Here is a 12,916-nt window from a genome sequence, read left to right as displayed (position 1 = left end):
TTTTTCCAGACAGAGCCTTGCTGGTCTGGAATTCACTCTGCTATAGCCCAGGTGGCCTTGAACTTGCAGTCTTCCTGGGATTTCAGGTGTGTATCAACAGGCCAGGCTAGACGAATGTTTCCATGGAACACCAAACCCAGACTCCTTCAGGAGCAAGAGGCTAACACCTAGTTAAATGCATCCCTGCTAAACAAAAATTACCTAGGAAAGGGTTTTAAAACTTCTTCTTTATTTAAAAAAAAAAAAAAGCATTTTTTTTCTGAGTTTTAAGAACTTCTCTAATACATCAAAATCTGCTGCCACTTAACACTTCTTTCTTGAACCCTTCACTCCAGTTCCTGGCACAGTCTGAGTGCAAGACCCAGAGGAAGAAACCCTTCAATCTTGTGCTCAGGAGCTGGAACAAAGCACGAACGAAGGAAGGTAGGTTACTGGTCAAAAGGAGAAGTTCGTTTGCACAAAAATATAAATTGTGGAGGATGAGACCAGCACATACGTGTAATACATGTATGGATTGATCTACAATCCATATAAAAAAAATAGACCCAAACTGTCATTTACCATTTGTAATATTATACAAAATAATATATATTTTAAAACAACACACACCCATCTGCACCACTCTCACACACAGACATGCACACAGACACACACAAGGTGCTAGCAGCCCCTCTGCGCTTCTCTTGGCGGGGTCAAGCGTGTCAGTAGGCGAAGATGACGTGGTAGGTGACCTGGTGGCCATTGTCCCAGGCGTAGAGGAGGCGGTCCTTCGGGTTGTAGTCTATCTGGGTGGTGTAGGAATACTCATTCTCGAACAGAAGCCTGGGGACAATCTGCGTGTTGGTGTGGGTGTCGAAGGCATAGGAGATGTTGGCGTTCCTCTGGTTATAGCTGTCCACAGCATAAAGCACCCCGCAGATGACGAAGCAGTTGCCATAGAAATTCCTCCTGAGCCCAGTGCGCCATGTGGTCTCCTTCTGCGTGCTCAGGTCCACAGCATTGAGCTTGCTCAGGACAATGACCTCCTGGCTGAAGCCCTCATCATCCAGAGCTGGGTAGATGAGCCACAGGCCATTCTCATCCACAGCAAAGTCCACGTCCGAGTGGCCCTGCCACCGCCAGGGTGTGGCCTCCTCATAGGCCACGTCATGGAGCATGGCCCAGGCAGCTACATAGCGCTGCTTCAGGTCGTACTTGATGATGTTTCGGGTGAAGGCTCGGTTGTAGTAGAAGGCTCCATTGTATACCACGTGACCTGTGCCGATCCAGCTGTATGGAAGCTTGTAGGAATTGCTCCAGCGACCTGTGGTGGCAAGAAGGTGGGAAACTTCAGGACAAGCCTGGGATGGAACTAGCTATGGACTAGGGTCTGAAGACCTGGGTTAGTATCTTGGTACTACCACTTTCTGGTGCCTAACGGCCTATCTCTTACTGTTCTCATGCACGCAGCATCCTAGGCGACAGCAATCCCACCTGCCTTGCTGAGTGTTCCAAGGGCCCCACACTCAACTATCTGACTGAGATTTGTAAACTGCTGAGGGTCAAGGTGAAGAGAGGATATTTTCTAGCCTGGCTCAAGGTCATCCATATCCCAGGAGCTGAGACAACAAGCTCAGACAGAGCCAAGAGGGCAGAGAGAGGGAGAGCTAGTCAAAGAGGAGACCACCCTTCCAGGAAATGTCCCCTTGTCCATAGAGGATGTCCTGCTTCTCGTTTACCCTCACTATGCCATAATCAGAAGAGGGGCAATGAAGCTGGGAGGGTACCCCCATGGCAGAGCTGAGCCACAAACCTTGTTTGAAGTTCTCCAGATTTCGGAACTCTACCAGTGTGTTGCCGTAGTAATAGTTGGTTACATAAATCCGATCATCCTTGGCTAAGGGGTCCTTCATCCAGGCCCCTTCATTCCGTCCGTATGTGTTCTGGGTGGTGGGCCCTGTGATTGTGGAGAGGGTGTCCTTGCACCTTCCTAATGGAGAAGAGATGCATAGAAGGATTGAAGTGATCTAATGATATCCTAGTCCTTAGGTTCTGTGGGCCCCTTTGGGTAAACTCTTGGCAGCCTTTACTTTAGCAGTCCTGTGTAACCAGGCAACCCAGCATCATCTAATGCTACTCCCATTGTGTATGGTCTATAAACTACTTCTACAAAGCTACCCACAGTCACCATGGTGGGCCACTGTGATGCCACCCTGTCTCTGTCTCTTTGATCCTATTCTTTAACAGGCAAAGACCCAAAGTCATCTTTGAGTACTATACCGTCTCCCAGAAAGCCATTCTGCCCTGTTCTGTTGAGCCCTGATCCTACCACAAACACACCTTGATTACAGGGCATGCCTGTGTGAGTGTGTGTATGTTTTAGTTAGCAGGGACTGGATGCATAGCTTCATGAATGCTGGGCAAGCAATCCATCTCTGGGCTAGTCACCAGGCCAGTAAGTGCCTTCTCTACCATGCCCATATGTCTCTCCTCTCTCCGCATCCACCCAACAAGAGCATAGGCACCAAGGGAGCAAGGGGTGTGGCTTTTCCTGTGTTCTTAGAACTCAGAACACAAAGTATCTGGCACACCACAGGCACCAGCAGATAGTCTGATACTTGGGCGTGGGGATTGCAAACAGAGGGAAGTGTGAGCAGAAAGAACTCTGATGGGCATAGCCAAGAACACAGAGCTGCATCTCATCATCCTGGGGCAGCACCAACTGCATGGTGGGTATTCATGTTCCTAGGGGACTGTTGTCAAGTCCATGATCTATGTCCCCACCAGGGACGGGCTGTCTGGAATTCTGCTGGGGAGCTGGAGGGACAGGGCACCCACCAGCTTTAATTGTAGGACCCTCCTTTAAAGTTCCAAGTTCCAGTCTTCCTCGGCAGAGCAGGAGTCTAGCAGTACTCCTCCAAGTGGCTCTTTGCAATGGCCCAGTACCCATGAAAGGCCTTCACAGGGCACTAGAACTATTTAGGGCTCTAAATTGAAAACACGAAGTGCTTGATATGTGACATTACTGAACATGAGCTTCAGTGATACCGAAGTGGCATGCAACTACCAGGGCATGCACTCTTCCACTCCTGAACTAGTGGGCTGTGGTGAAGGAGGCATCACAGATTCTTCAGGGCCCCCTAACCACGGGTGTCAGCAGACACTACCCTACCTGTCATCAAGGCCAGGGGCCTTGGTGAGCAATAGTGAGAAAAATGATTGTTTCTTTACAGTCGGGACAAAAATAAGATAGGCCTATAGCTTGGATTCAGGGTTCTCTACATTCCAGGTAACCGGCTGTCCAAACCATTTTAGGCTGTTGTCTGAAATCTTTGTTCCAGTGATCTGCGGCAGGAGGAACACAAGGCCTATAGCTAGCTAGCAGGGCAGGAAAGGGCAGCCATGCCTTGGCTCTAGCTCTGGGGTAGAACTGGGTTGAGCAGTGTTTTCCAGGCAGGCCCTCACAGTTAGGTGCAGATGGCTGGCTTTAGGCAGCTCTGAGTGGGGTTCATCGGGTTCCACTCTGACCGAGTGGGGAGAGATGCTGTCTCCATTTGACAAACAACAGAAACCACCCACCAGCCTCATTCCCTCTGGTCTGAGCTCATTTGTTCAAGACAATAAAACAGAAGTCTCCAGCCGAGCCTGGCAGCTGTCGGATGGAAAATATCTCATTTCCTGGCGCTAAGCAGGACCATGACTTCTAGTGGAGAAGCCACACTCCCCCTCACTGAGGTGAGCCCTCTCGTGCCATCCCCGGGCAGCCTACTTTCTTGTACCTCTTTCCTTGAAGAAGTCCCACAAGGACACCAATTCTCTGCCAGCCATGCCCTGAAGCCCCACAAATGCCATGTGAGGGAAGATGTTACTGCCACAGTTGACCCAGCCGTGCCCATTTCTCACTATACATTAAGTTGCCAATGGCTCTAGAAGCCAAGATGGATTGTTTATATTCTGGGGATAACCAAACACAGGGCCCCATCTCAGCCCTGAGGTGCTCAGTGGCAGGGCCTTAATGGAGAACTATCAATATGACTGGGCTTGGAGCCAATGGCCTGGCCTCCATTTGGCCCTGCAACTCACTCCAGTGTCTGTGTTGCCCATAATGGCATAAAGCCTTAACTTCTTCACAGTGCACAGCTACACACCTGGAGATTCCACCCTGACAAGAGAATGTAGGCCGAGTGATTTCCCTGTGACTGTGTTAACCGGCACCTTGGCAGAGTAGGGAATCATTTGGGAGACAAGCCTTGTGGCATGTGGGAAGGGGGATTGTGATTTGTGTTGAAGTGGGGTGACTTGCCCCCCCACCTCCCCTCCCCGGGGGGGAGGGGTAGTGCAACACCACACAGACATTACGCTCTGGTTCCTGATTGTGAATGTGTCATGGGCAGCTGCTTTGGGTTCTTGCTGCCTTTATTTCCCTTATGGAAAAGGTACCTTGAACTATAAGCTGAAATAAACCCCTTCTATTAAATTACTTTTGTTAATTTATCACAGCAACAGGAAAAGAAAACAACAACAAAAAAAAATCTAAACAGATTCTCAGGCCCTTTGGACTCATAAAAGTGACCTTCTATGGCAAAAAAGGGCTTTTGTGTGACTGAATCAAAAACCCTGAAATTAACAGGGATTATCTAAGTGGATTCTAGATTTCATCACAACTGTCCACATACCAGTGGGGTGGGGAGATGGGCTACAGGAGAAGTGGACTAGACTGATGTGGCCACAGGCCATGGAATGCTGGCAGCAACTGGACTCTGGAAAAACAAGGCATGGGCTCTCCCCTGAAGTCTCTGGAAGGAACAAGACTTCTGACACCAAGGACTTAGTCCTATAAAACTAATTTGAGACTTCTAGTGTACAGAGCTGCTAGAGAAAGTGTGTCTATTGTTTTTAGCCAGTAGGCTTATTGCAGTTTGGCAGAGTGGGAATGGATATAGATGAAGTCAGTTTCTGGAGCAAGGAAGGTGTCCCTGTTTCTACAGGAAGAAGGGAGTCCCAGTCTGCAGTGGTACAGTGCTGATACCTGGATCCCAGGAACAAATTTCCCTGTGTCACTGAAGTGCAGAAGACCCTACAAAATGGATGAGTTCATGCAGGAAGGTGGGGCTTATATGTATGGTTTCAGAACATTTGAAGAGAGGATCCAGAGCAGTTAGGAGACCACAAGGTCCAGACATATAACTATACTCAGAGTCTGAGACGATTCTTGTGATGGTTAATATGGCCAATTTGGAGAGATCTATAATCATGGGAAGGAACAAGGCTTGGGCAAGCCCATGAGGGATTATGGGATGATCACCTTCACTGTGAGCAGCATCATTCCATGGGCTGGGCCAAATAAAAAGGAGGAGGTGAGCTGAACATCAGTATCTATCATCCTCTGCTTCCTGACTGTAGATACAATGTAACCAGCTGCCCCAAGATCCGGCCACCACTTCTCCCCGCCTCCTCATGATGGACAGCTCCCTCAAATGTGGTGAGCCAAAATAAACCCTTCCTTCCTTAAGTCTGCTTCTCATCAGATATCTTGTGACAGCAATGAAGCAGGTCACTAATATAGTTTGAAAGCTCCCACCCTCCGGCACAGACCATCAGCCTTAGCAAGAAGGCAAGACATAGCAGGTGGTTCATGGACCCTCAGGGAGGCGAGCTCTTTCTAATGCCACTCTTATCTCAGAGCAGGGTTACCATGGATGATGGTGGCAGACACTAACATTCACTGACCACTTTCTGTTCTAAACCACTCCAAGGCAGGCAGCCCTCACTACAAAACATATCAGGGTTTGAACGGAAGGACCCTTCCCCCTCCAGTATGTGTACTTGCTTGCAAGTCCTATCTTAGATGATCAGAGCAGCAAACTTATGTCTCCTGCCCCATTATCAACTCTATAACTGGCCCTTGTGTGAGGTTGCTGCACCCCACAGGGTGTTCTCTTTACTTTGACTTCTCACTACCTACTGCCTTACAATGCTTGCCTTTACTCCTCAGGGATGTTGTCATCCTCCTGTTGTAGCCAAGCCTCTCTTTGGGTCAGACACTGAGGGCATCTGCAGCGCCCCCACCCATCTCAGCAGGTGGTACAGGCTGCTGTGTCTCAGTTCGCACTCCATCCCCACATGGGACTTCTCAGACCTCACTCCCCTCCCAGGTGTTCCATTTGCTCCCGGCTCTCACCAAAGGCTTGCAGCCCAGTCTGGTTCTCCAACATGCATCCAATGGCCTGCTTGACTTTTGTCCCCGGGTGTCCTTCTGTCTCCTTGAACCTGGTTATTAACAAGCGCACGTCCTACTCTACCTGTACTTCCTGACACAGATGATACCCATTAACCACGCCAGAAGCCTGGGTAACCCTGACATCTCCTCCTCCTCCCGTGCTTCTTCGAGAGGTCTGAGTTGCATCCCTTCTCTCTCCTCCTCTCCCCAAAGCCCTCCCCCTCCACCACACACTGAGTTTAACTCTCAAGGCCACTGGCCTGGCTCATACAAGTGATACTGGTTCTCTTGCTGATTCACCTCTGCCTCCTTCTAGCCTGCCTACCCAGGACCACAAGAGCTGCTTTTCCATGACATACATCCACTTAAGTCCTTAGTAACTTAAGCCATCTCTAACTACCATAATAAGCCCCAAATCCCCATCCTAGCATCTCAGTCTCCCAACATTGCCATTCCTATTACTACTACTACTTCTTCTTCTTCTTCTTCTTCTTCTTCTTCTTCTTCTTCTTCTTCTTCTTCTTCTTCTTCTTCTTCTGCTTTTTCTTTTTTTTTTTCTTCAAGACAGGGTTTCTCTGTAGCTCTGGCTGTCCTGGAACACACTCTGTAGACCAGGCAGGCCTTTAACTCACATGGATCTGCCTGCCTTTAATCTTGCTGGGATTAAAGTTGTGTGCCATCAATACTAGGAACCATGCTTACTTCTTACCATCTCTCTCTATTTGGAAGTCTTGACTCAACTGCTTTTGGGAGGCAAGCAGATAGTAAGAAGAGCCCACCAGGCTGAGTATGTGACAGTCTGCCACAGAGATTAGGGAACTGAACAAGAACACACATAGAAAAACACCTCAGATTGAACTCAGCCCTAAGATTGCCAGCCTGAGGCCTCTGACCCTTTTCTAGCTGTCTGGACCAGGTAGCTTCATGGGAGTGATACCCAGGGATGGCCTGAGGAATATTTGGCCTGTACAGTATCACAAGGCCCTGCTCAGAGGGTTTTTTTCATGTTAATGTTCTGAAGCTGCAATTTTTGAAATCCTTAAGGTGTGGTGATTTGAGTGAAAATATCCCCCAGAGCACATGTATTGTTCATGGAAGTTATGGAACCTTTAGGAGGTTCAGAGTTTCTGGAAGAAACATGCTACTGGCAGCAGGCTTTGAGAATTGCCTCACTTTCTGCTAAGTCTCTCTGTTCTCCATGTATGGATAGAAAATGTGACCAGGAAGCTCCCTGCTCCTGCTGCCTGCTCCAATGTCTGCCTGATCATTATGGACTCTAACCTTCTGCTTCTGGAACCGTAAGCCAAAACACACTCTTTCTTCTTCATGTTGCAGTGTCTTATCACAGCAACAGAAAGATAATACGGATGTATAACAATTCATCTTTGACCAGTCTGTGCCGGAACACCCCAGGCTGCCTTTCTCTCCCCTGACAAGCCTGACTCTGACTGTCTTCTTTTGTGGGTTCTTATTTGTCCTGTGAACCTGCAATCCATAACCGCCTTTGGATAGTGAGCCCCCACAGCTGTGGGTACGTGCATCTGATACTTACTGTCCCTATAGACAAGTGTCATCTTGGCTGCTGTCCTCCTCCCTTGGTCAGCCCCTCTGAGGGAGTGGTCATGCCTCACTCAGTCTGGATCCTCGTGGCCTGGCACCATGGCCTAAAGACTTATCCTGCTAACTTTTGCCTGTAGGGCCACGGAGGTGCTGGAAAGAACAGCCCAAGCACACGTCAGCATCCTTCTTCCTGACCTGAGGCAGGCAGGCCTGGCCCCTCATACCACTGCCAGAATGGTTGGCCAAGCCCTGGTTTCTCAGGCTGTGGGCTCAGTAGGGGAGACATTCTTTACAGACTATGATAGATTCAAATATGAGACACACACATGCTGGTGTTGTCATAAGCTTACTGTCCTTTGTGTCTTTCCCTCCCCCGCCGCTGCCCCTAACTGGCCCCTTCTAAAAATCACATCAGGACTTGGCACTGATAACATCTAGGAATCTGCAGAGCTGTGGCCATTTAACACAAGCACTCTATTTCTCCATGGCAACTAGGGCTGCTGAGCAGAGGCATTGGACTTCTGTCTCTTCAGACTCTCTTGAGCCCAGGCTGCCACTTGATGTTATCAGGAACTTCTCTCTCCCTGTCTTAGAGCTATGCTACAGTGTCCAGTAGAAAAACAATCCCCATTTACCTGTGTTAGAAATTTTCCTGAGTATTTAAAGCTTCCTTGAGGACCGTGCTTGCTGTCTTAGGCCATCACAAAATCAGGTTTAGAAACCTGGGGTAAGCTATTTCTTTTAGAGGCTGGGAGTGTAGCTCCCATGCATGAAGTCCTAGGGTCTATCCTGGGCACTGCATAAACCCTGGGGGTAGTGATGAACTCCTATAATTCCAAAGGGTCAGGTGGACCAGAAGGTGAAGGTTGAAGCCAATTGGCTGCACTGCCTTTAAAACCATGTGGTAAGGTCAAGTGTGGTGGTACACACCTTTATTCCCAGAACTTGGGAGGCAGAGGCTGGAAGATCTCTGTGAGTTCAAGTCCAGCCTGGGCAATATATTGAATTTCAGGACAGCCAGGGCTATGTAGAGAAACCCTGTCTCAAAAACAAAACAAGTCTAAACAAAAGGCACATGGTAGTTCATGCCTATGATCTTAGCAGTTGAGAAGCCGAGGCGAAACGATTGTGAATTGGAGGTCAAAATGTTTTTGTGCTTTGTTTTGTTTTGGGGGGGGGGAAGAAACAGGGGGAAATCACTCATCTAAAACTGTGCAAAAAAAATATCAAAACTGACAACCGCCCCCCCAACAAAACTCTAAACAAATAACAAAACAAAACAGCAAACCACCCTTGCCAGCAGCAAGCAGTGGCCTGGTCCAGCTTTGGCCAAATGACTTGTATTTAGCTGATGACTGGGAGATGTCAGCACATCGTGTTCCTGCTTAGCCAGGCACAGAAAATCAAGCGGCATCTGCAGAGTTACCCACACTACAGCAGCCAGGGGGAGGCACCTGACAGCAAGGGATGGTTAGAAATGATTACCCAAAGAGCAGAAGGAGTTTAAGAGCCCGAGAATGGGGGTGACTGGCACAAAACAGGCCATCCAGAGAGGACAGGGCCTGTGCAACCATGAACACACAGCCTCTGTGGGTGCAGCCCTTCATCATTCCACCATGCATAGAGGAGGTGCCCACCTTTCCCTGAAGAGCTGTTGTCTGCTAATGGTTGGGGGAGAGGGACTAGTCAGGAAGAAGGGCTTGAAAGAGGGGATAAGCAGGGAGGGGGGAGGGCCGGTGGTAATAAGGGAGGGTGAATATAATCACAATTCATATTTCTGAAACAGGAACCCCAGTGCTTTTGAAACAATACCCCCTGCCAATTCTGCAAGACTCGGTCCAGGCAAACAGAATATTGAGCAACAGGAGAATGTGTCCCCAATATCCATTCTCAGCACACCAGCTGGGCTACTAAGAGGGCCAAGAGCTGAGAACTCCAGACAGATACCTATTGGCAGTTAAAGGTCCATTGGTGGAAAAACCTGGGAAGGCAGGTAGGAGAGACTGGGGGTGGGACCCAGGCTGGAGACAATGGGGGACTCCACTTTTAGCTAGCTTGTCTATGAAAGCAGAGGCCCCAGGCTCAAACCCAGTGGCCTTAGGACCAAAGGTATGTGGATCTTATCTGCAGGCTATCTTTACTGTGAGTTTTTCACTGGCACAGGGCAGTGAGGACAGACAGTGAAACAGCTAAAGGAACTTCCCCTCCCACCCACGTCAGGGTAGAGGGTAGAGTTCGGAGCCAAGGGAGCTGGACAGGTGCTGGGTCTTAGGGCTGTAGTTTCAGGGTGGCCCTCAGATAGTGGTTATCCATACAGTGCAGAACTAGCCTTTGGCTCTTGTACTCCATGAAAGAACAAGAGAGAGGGGAAGGGCAGAGGGGGAGAAAGAGGAAAGGAAGGGAGGGAAGAGTAAGGAGGGGAGGAATGGAAAGAAGAGGATGGGAAAGGAAAGGTTGAAGAGGTGGTTAGGAGACAAAACACTTGAGCCAAGTATGGAGGTCAGGTCCCTAGAATCCACTTAAAGTCAGGGTAGTATGGTGAGTGCCTGCAGTCCCAGCACTCGGGATGGGGGCAGAGACAGGGGATTCCAGGAGCAAGTGGGCTAGCTAGGCTAGCCAGACTCAGCAAGATCTAGGTTCAACAAGAGACCCTGCCTCAATAAATAAAGTAGCGTGCTATCAAGGAAGATATCTGGTGTCAGCTTAGGACTGCCACATACAGGTGTATACACACCCATATTCATATGAAAGCACACACACCCCACACAGAAAGGGACACACACACACACACACACACACACACACACACACACTAGAGAAAGAGCTGGGGGGGGGGAGAGCAAAAACACTTTCTCCTTCTCTAGCACCTGCCTCTACCACCCAAGAGCTGCCTTCTCCCTGGGTTTCCTCTAGGTGAACCTGCCTGAGATTCTGCCCTGAGATCCTAAGCTGGGGAATCTTACTGTCTGTGGTGGTTTGAATAAGAATGCCCTCATAGGTTATTACATTTGAATACTTAATCCCCAGTTGGTAGAACTGTTTGGGAAGGATCAGGAGGTGTGGTCTTGTTGGAAGAGGTGTGTCACTAGAGCAGGCGTTGAGATTTCAAAAACCTTCTGCCATTTCCATTGTTCCTCCTCCCTCTGCCTCCTGTTTGAACATCAAGATGAGAGGCCCCATTTGTTCTTGGCACCAAGCCTTCACTTCACCTTCATGGACTCTAACCCTTTGAAACCATACACCCAATTAAATGCTTTCTTTTACAAAGTGCCTTGGTCATGGTGTTTTGTCACAGCAAAAGAAAAGTAACTAAGATACTACCTGTCTCCTGCTCCTACTCTGCCATTTTTCTGAGACACCTTCCCACCCCCACACACAATTAGCATGCCTTACTATTGCACAGCCTTACAAATTTCCTGCATAAAAGCCGCAGATAGTGGAAGAAAAGACACTCAGCAAATTGCTAACTTCATTTGAGACTCAAAGAAAGGTGGAGCTTTGCCAGGGTCACTCTGCTGCCAGTGACAGGGACAGGAAAGAGTGTGTTCTTCAGTGGGTGCTCCCTGTACTACCTTGCCCCTGGAGCTAGCTAGCACTGTATGCTGAACCGGGACTAGGAAGTAGGTAACCACAGGGATGGGAACTGAGAAGGGAGTGACGGAAACGAGACAGACCTCATTGCCAAAGCAAATGATTTCCCAAATATTTGATAGACCTCTACTCAACAGCATCATCTTTTAGTCATGCTTAATGAATGCTGACTTCATAAACAGTTTATTTTTTTCTTCTGAAAAACAAAATAAAAACCTTTAAATTCAATTTTAAACACAGGTCCTGTCATATATATAGCCCAAGCTGGCTTCAAACTGGAGCCCCTCCTCTCCTGGCCTGCTGAGTCCTGGAATTTCACATTCATGCCACCACATCCAGGCAGTCAGCTACTTCCTGTAACAACTTTGATTTGACACCCCCAGCCCCCTGCTCCCCTGTTTCCTTATTCATAGAGTCATCTTGTGGCCTTGGAGCTGAGACTGAAGGCCTGTCCTTGCCATGCTTCTAGAATGTACCTTTCACCACGGACCAGCCAGTCAGAAGGCTTTCTTTTCCTGTTTTCAAAGAACATTCCTATTCATCCTTTAAAAGTCAACTCAAAGGACAACTCCCTTTAAAGATTCTTGCCAGCCTTCCCAGCATCCAGCACAGCACCCTGCTTCTGGTTCTGTCAGAGTGTTTGTCAATGATGCCCTAGCATCCCTGTGTCTCAGTGCTAGGCTCAGTACATTCTACATTATAATCTATGGTACTACTTATTCACTGGTGTCTTAGCTAAGGGTCCTATCACTGGGATAAAATATTATGACCAAAAGCAACCCAAGTAGAAAAAGGTTTATTTGGTTCATCATTAAGGAAGCAAAGGCAGGAACTCAAGGCAAGAATGTACAGGCAGGAGCCGATGCAGAGTCCATGGAGGATGCTGCTTACTGACCTGCTGATGATGCCTTGCTCAGCCTGCTTTTTTACATAACCCAGGATCACCTGCTCAGGGGTGGCACCATGCACAGTGATCTGGGCTCTCCTGTATCAATCATTAATCAAGAAAATGCTTGAGAAACTTACCTACAAGCCAATATGGAGGCATTTTCTCAGTTCTTCCCAAATGACTCTAGCTTATATCAAATTGACATAAGCTAACCAAAATACCTGTTCCTACCTTGCTATGACTCTGCTTCCCCCAGCAAGGATCCTCTGCTGGTTCATGGCTTGGTAACCTCACTGTGGTAAACTTTGAGTGCTGGTGGACACTTCAGTCTCCATCAAAACTTATTGGATCAATTGGTGTTTGGAAAACTCATCCATGGCAGTGAGATCTTCATTTTATACATTCATATATATTTTAGGGAAGAGATTGCTACTTTTGTTGTTGACACATTTAGACACATAAACACTTTGGAAATGTCCAAACATCAGCCCATGGATGAAGATGGTCACAATTGCAGTCCAATACAAAATTGTACGAATTTTTGTAGGTTTTGTTTCTTTGTAACTCTGTAGTATAATTCTCCAATTTTAATTCTATAGATGATAATCTCATGTTACATCAAAAGGTTGGCCATGCTGCTAGATGTGAAAACTAACTTCTGGTCAGAGGCATACCCC

General features: G+C 48.1%; 1 protein-coding gene across 2 annotated transcripts in view; it reads right to left on the bottom strand.

Annotated features, from left to right (window-relative positions):
- Positions 1 to 208: 208 nt before the first annotated feature.
- Positions 209 to 12,916, bottom strand: part of Olfml2b (olfactomedin like 2B) — a 35,353-nt gene continuing 22,645 nt past the window's right edge. For both annotated transcript variants that reach the window (XM_051186216.1, XM_051186217.1), the window contains exons 7-8: positions 1,793 to 1,969; positions 209 to 1,303 (exon numbers count right to left, since the gene is read on the bottom strand). In XM_051186216.1, coding sequence (XP_051042173.1) covers positions 702 to 1,303; positions 1,793 to 1,969 — 779 coding nt within the window. In that variant the 3' untranslated portion in view covers positions 209 to 701. The remainder of the gene's footprint in view (positions 1,304 to 1,792; positions 1,970 to 12,916) is intronic.

Source organism: Phodopus roborovskii, unplaced genomic scaffold (assembly GCF_943737965.1).
Source record: "Phodopus roborovskii unplaced genomic scaffold, PHOROB, whole genome shotgun sequence".
Lineage (NCBI taxonomy): Eukaryota > Metazoa > Chordata > Mammalia > Rodentia > Cricetidae > Phodopus > Phodopus roborovskii.
Note: the sequence above shows the minus strand (reverse complement) of the source record. Positions and strands in the feature narration are given on the sequence as shown.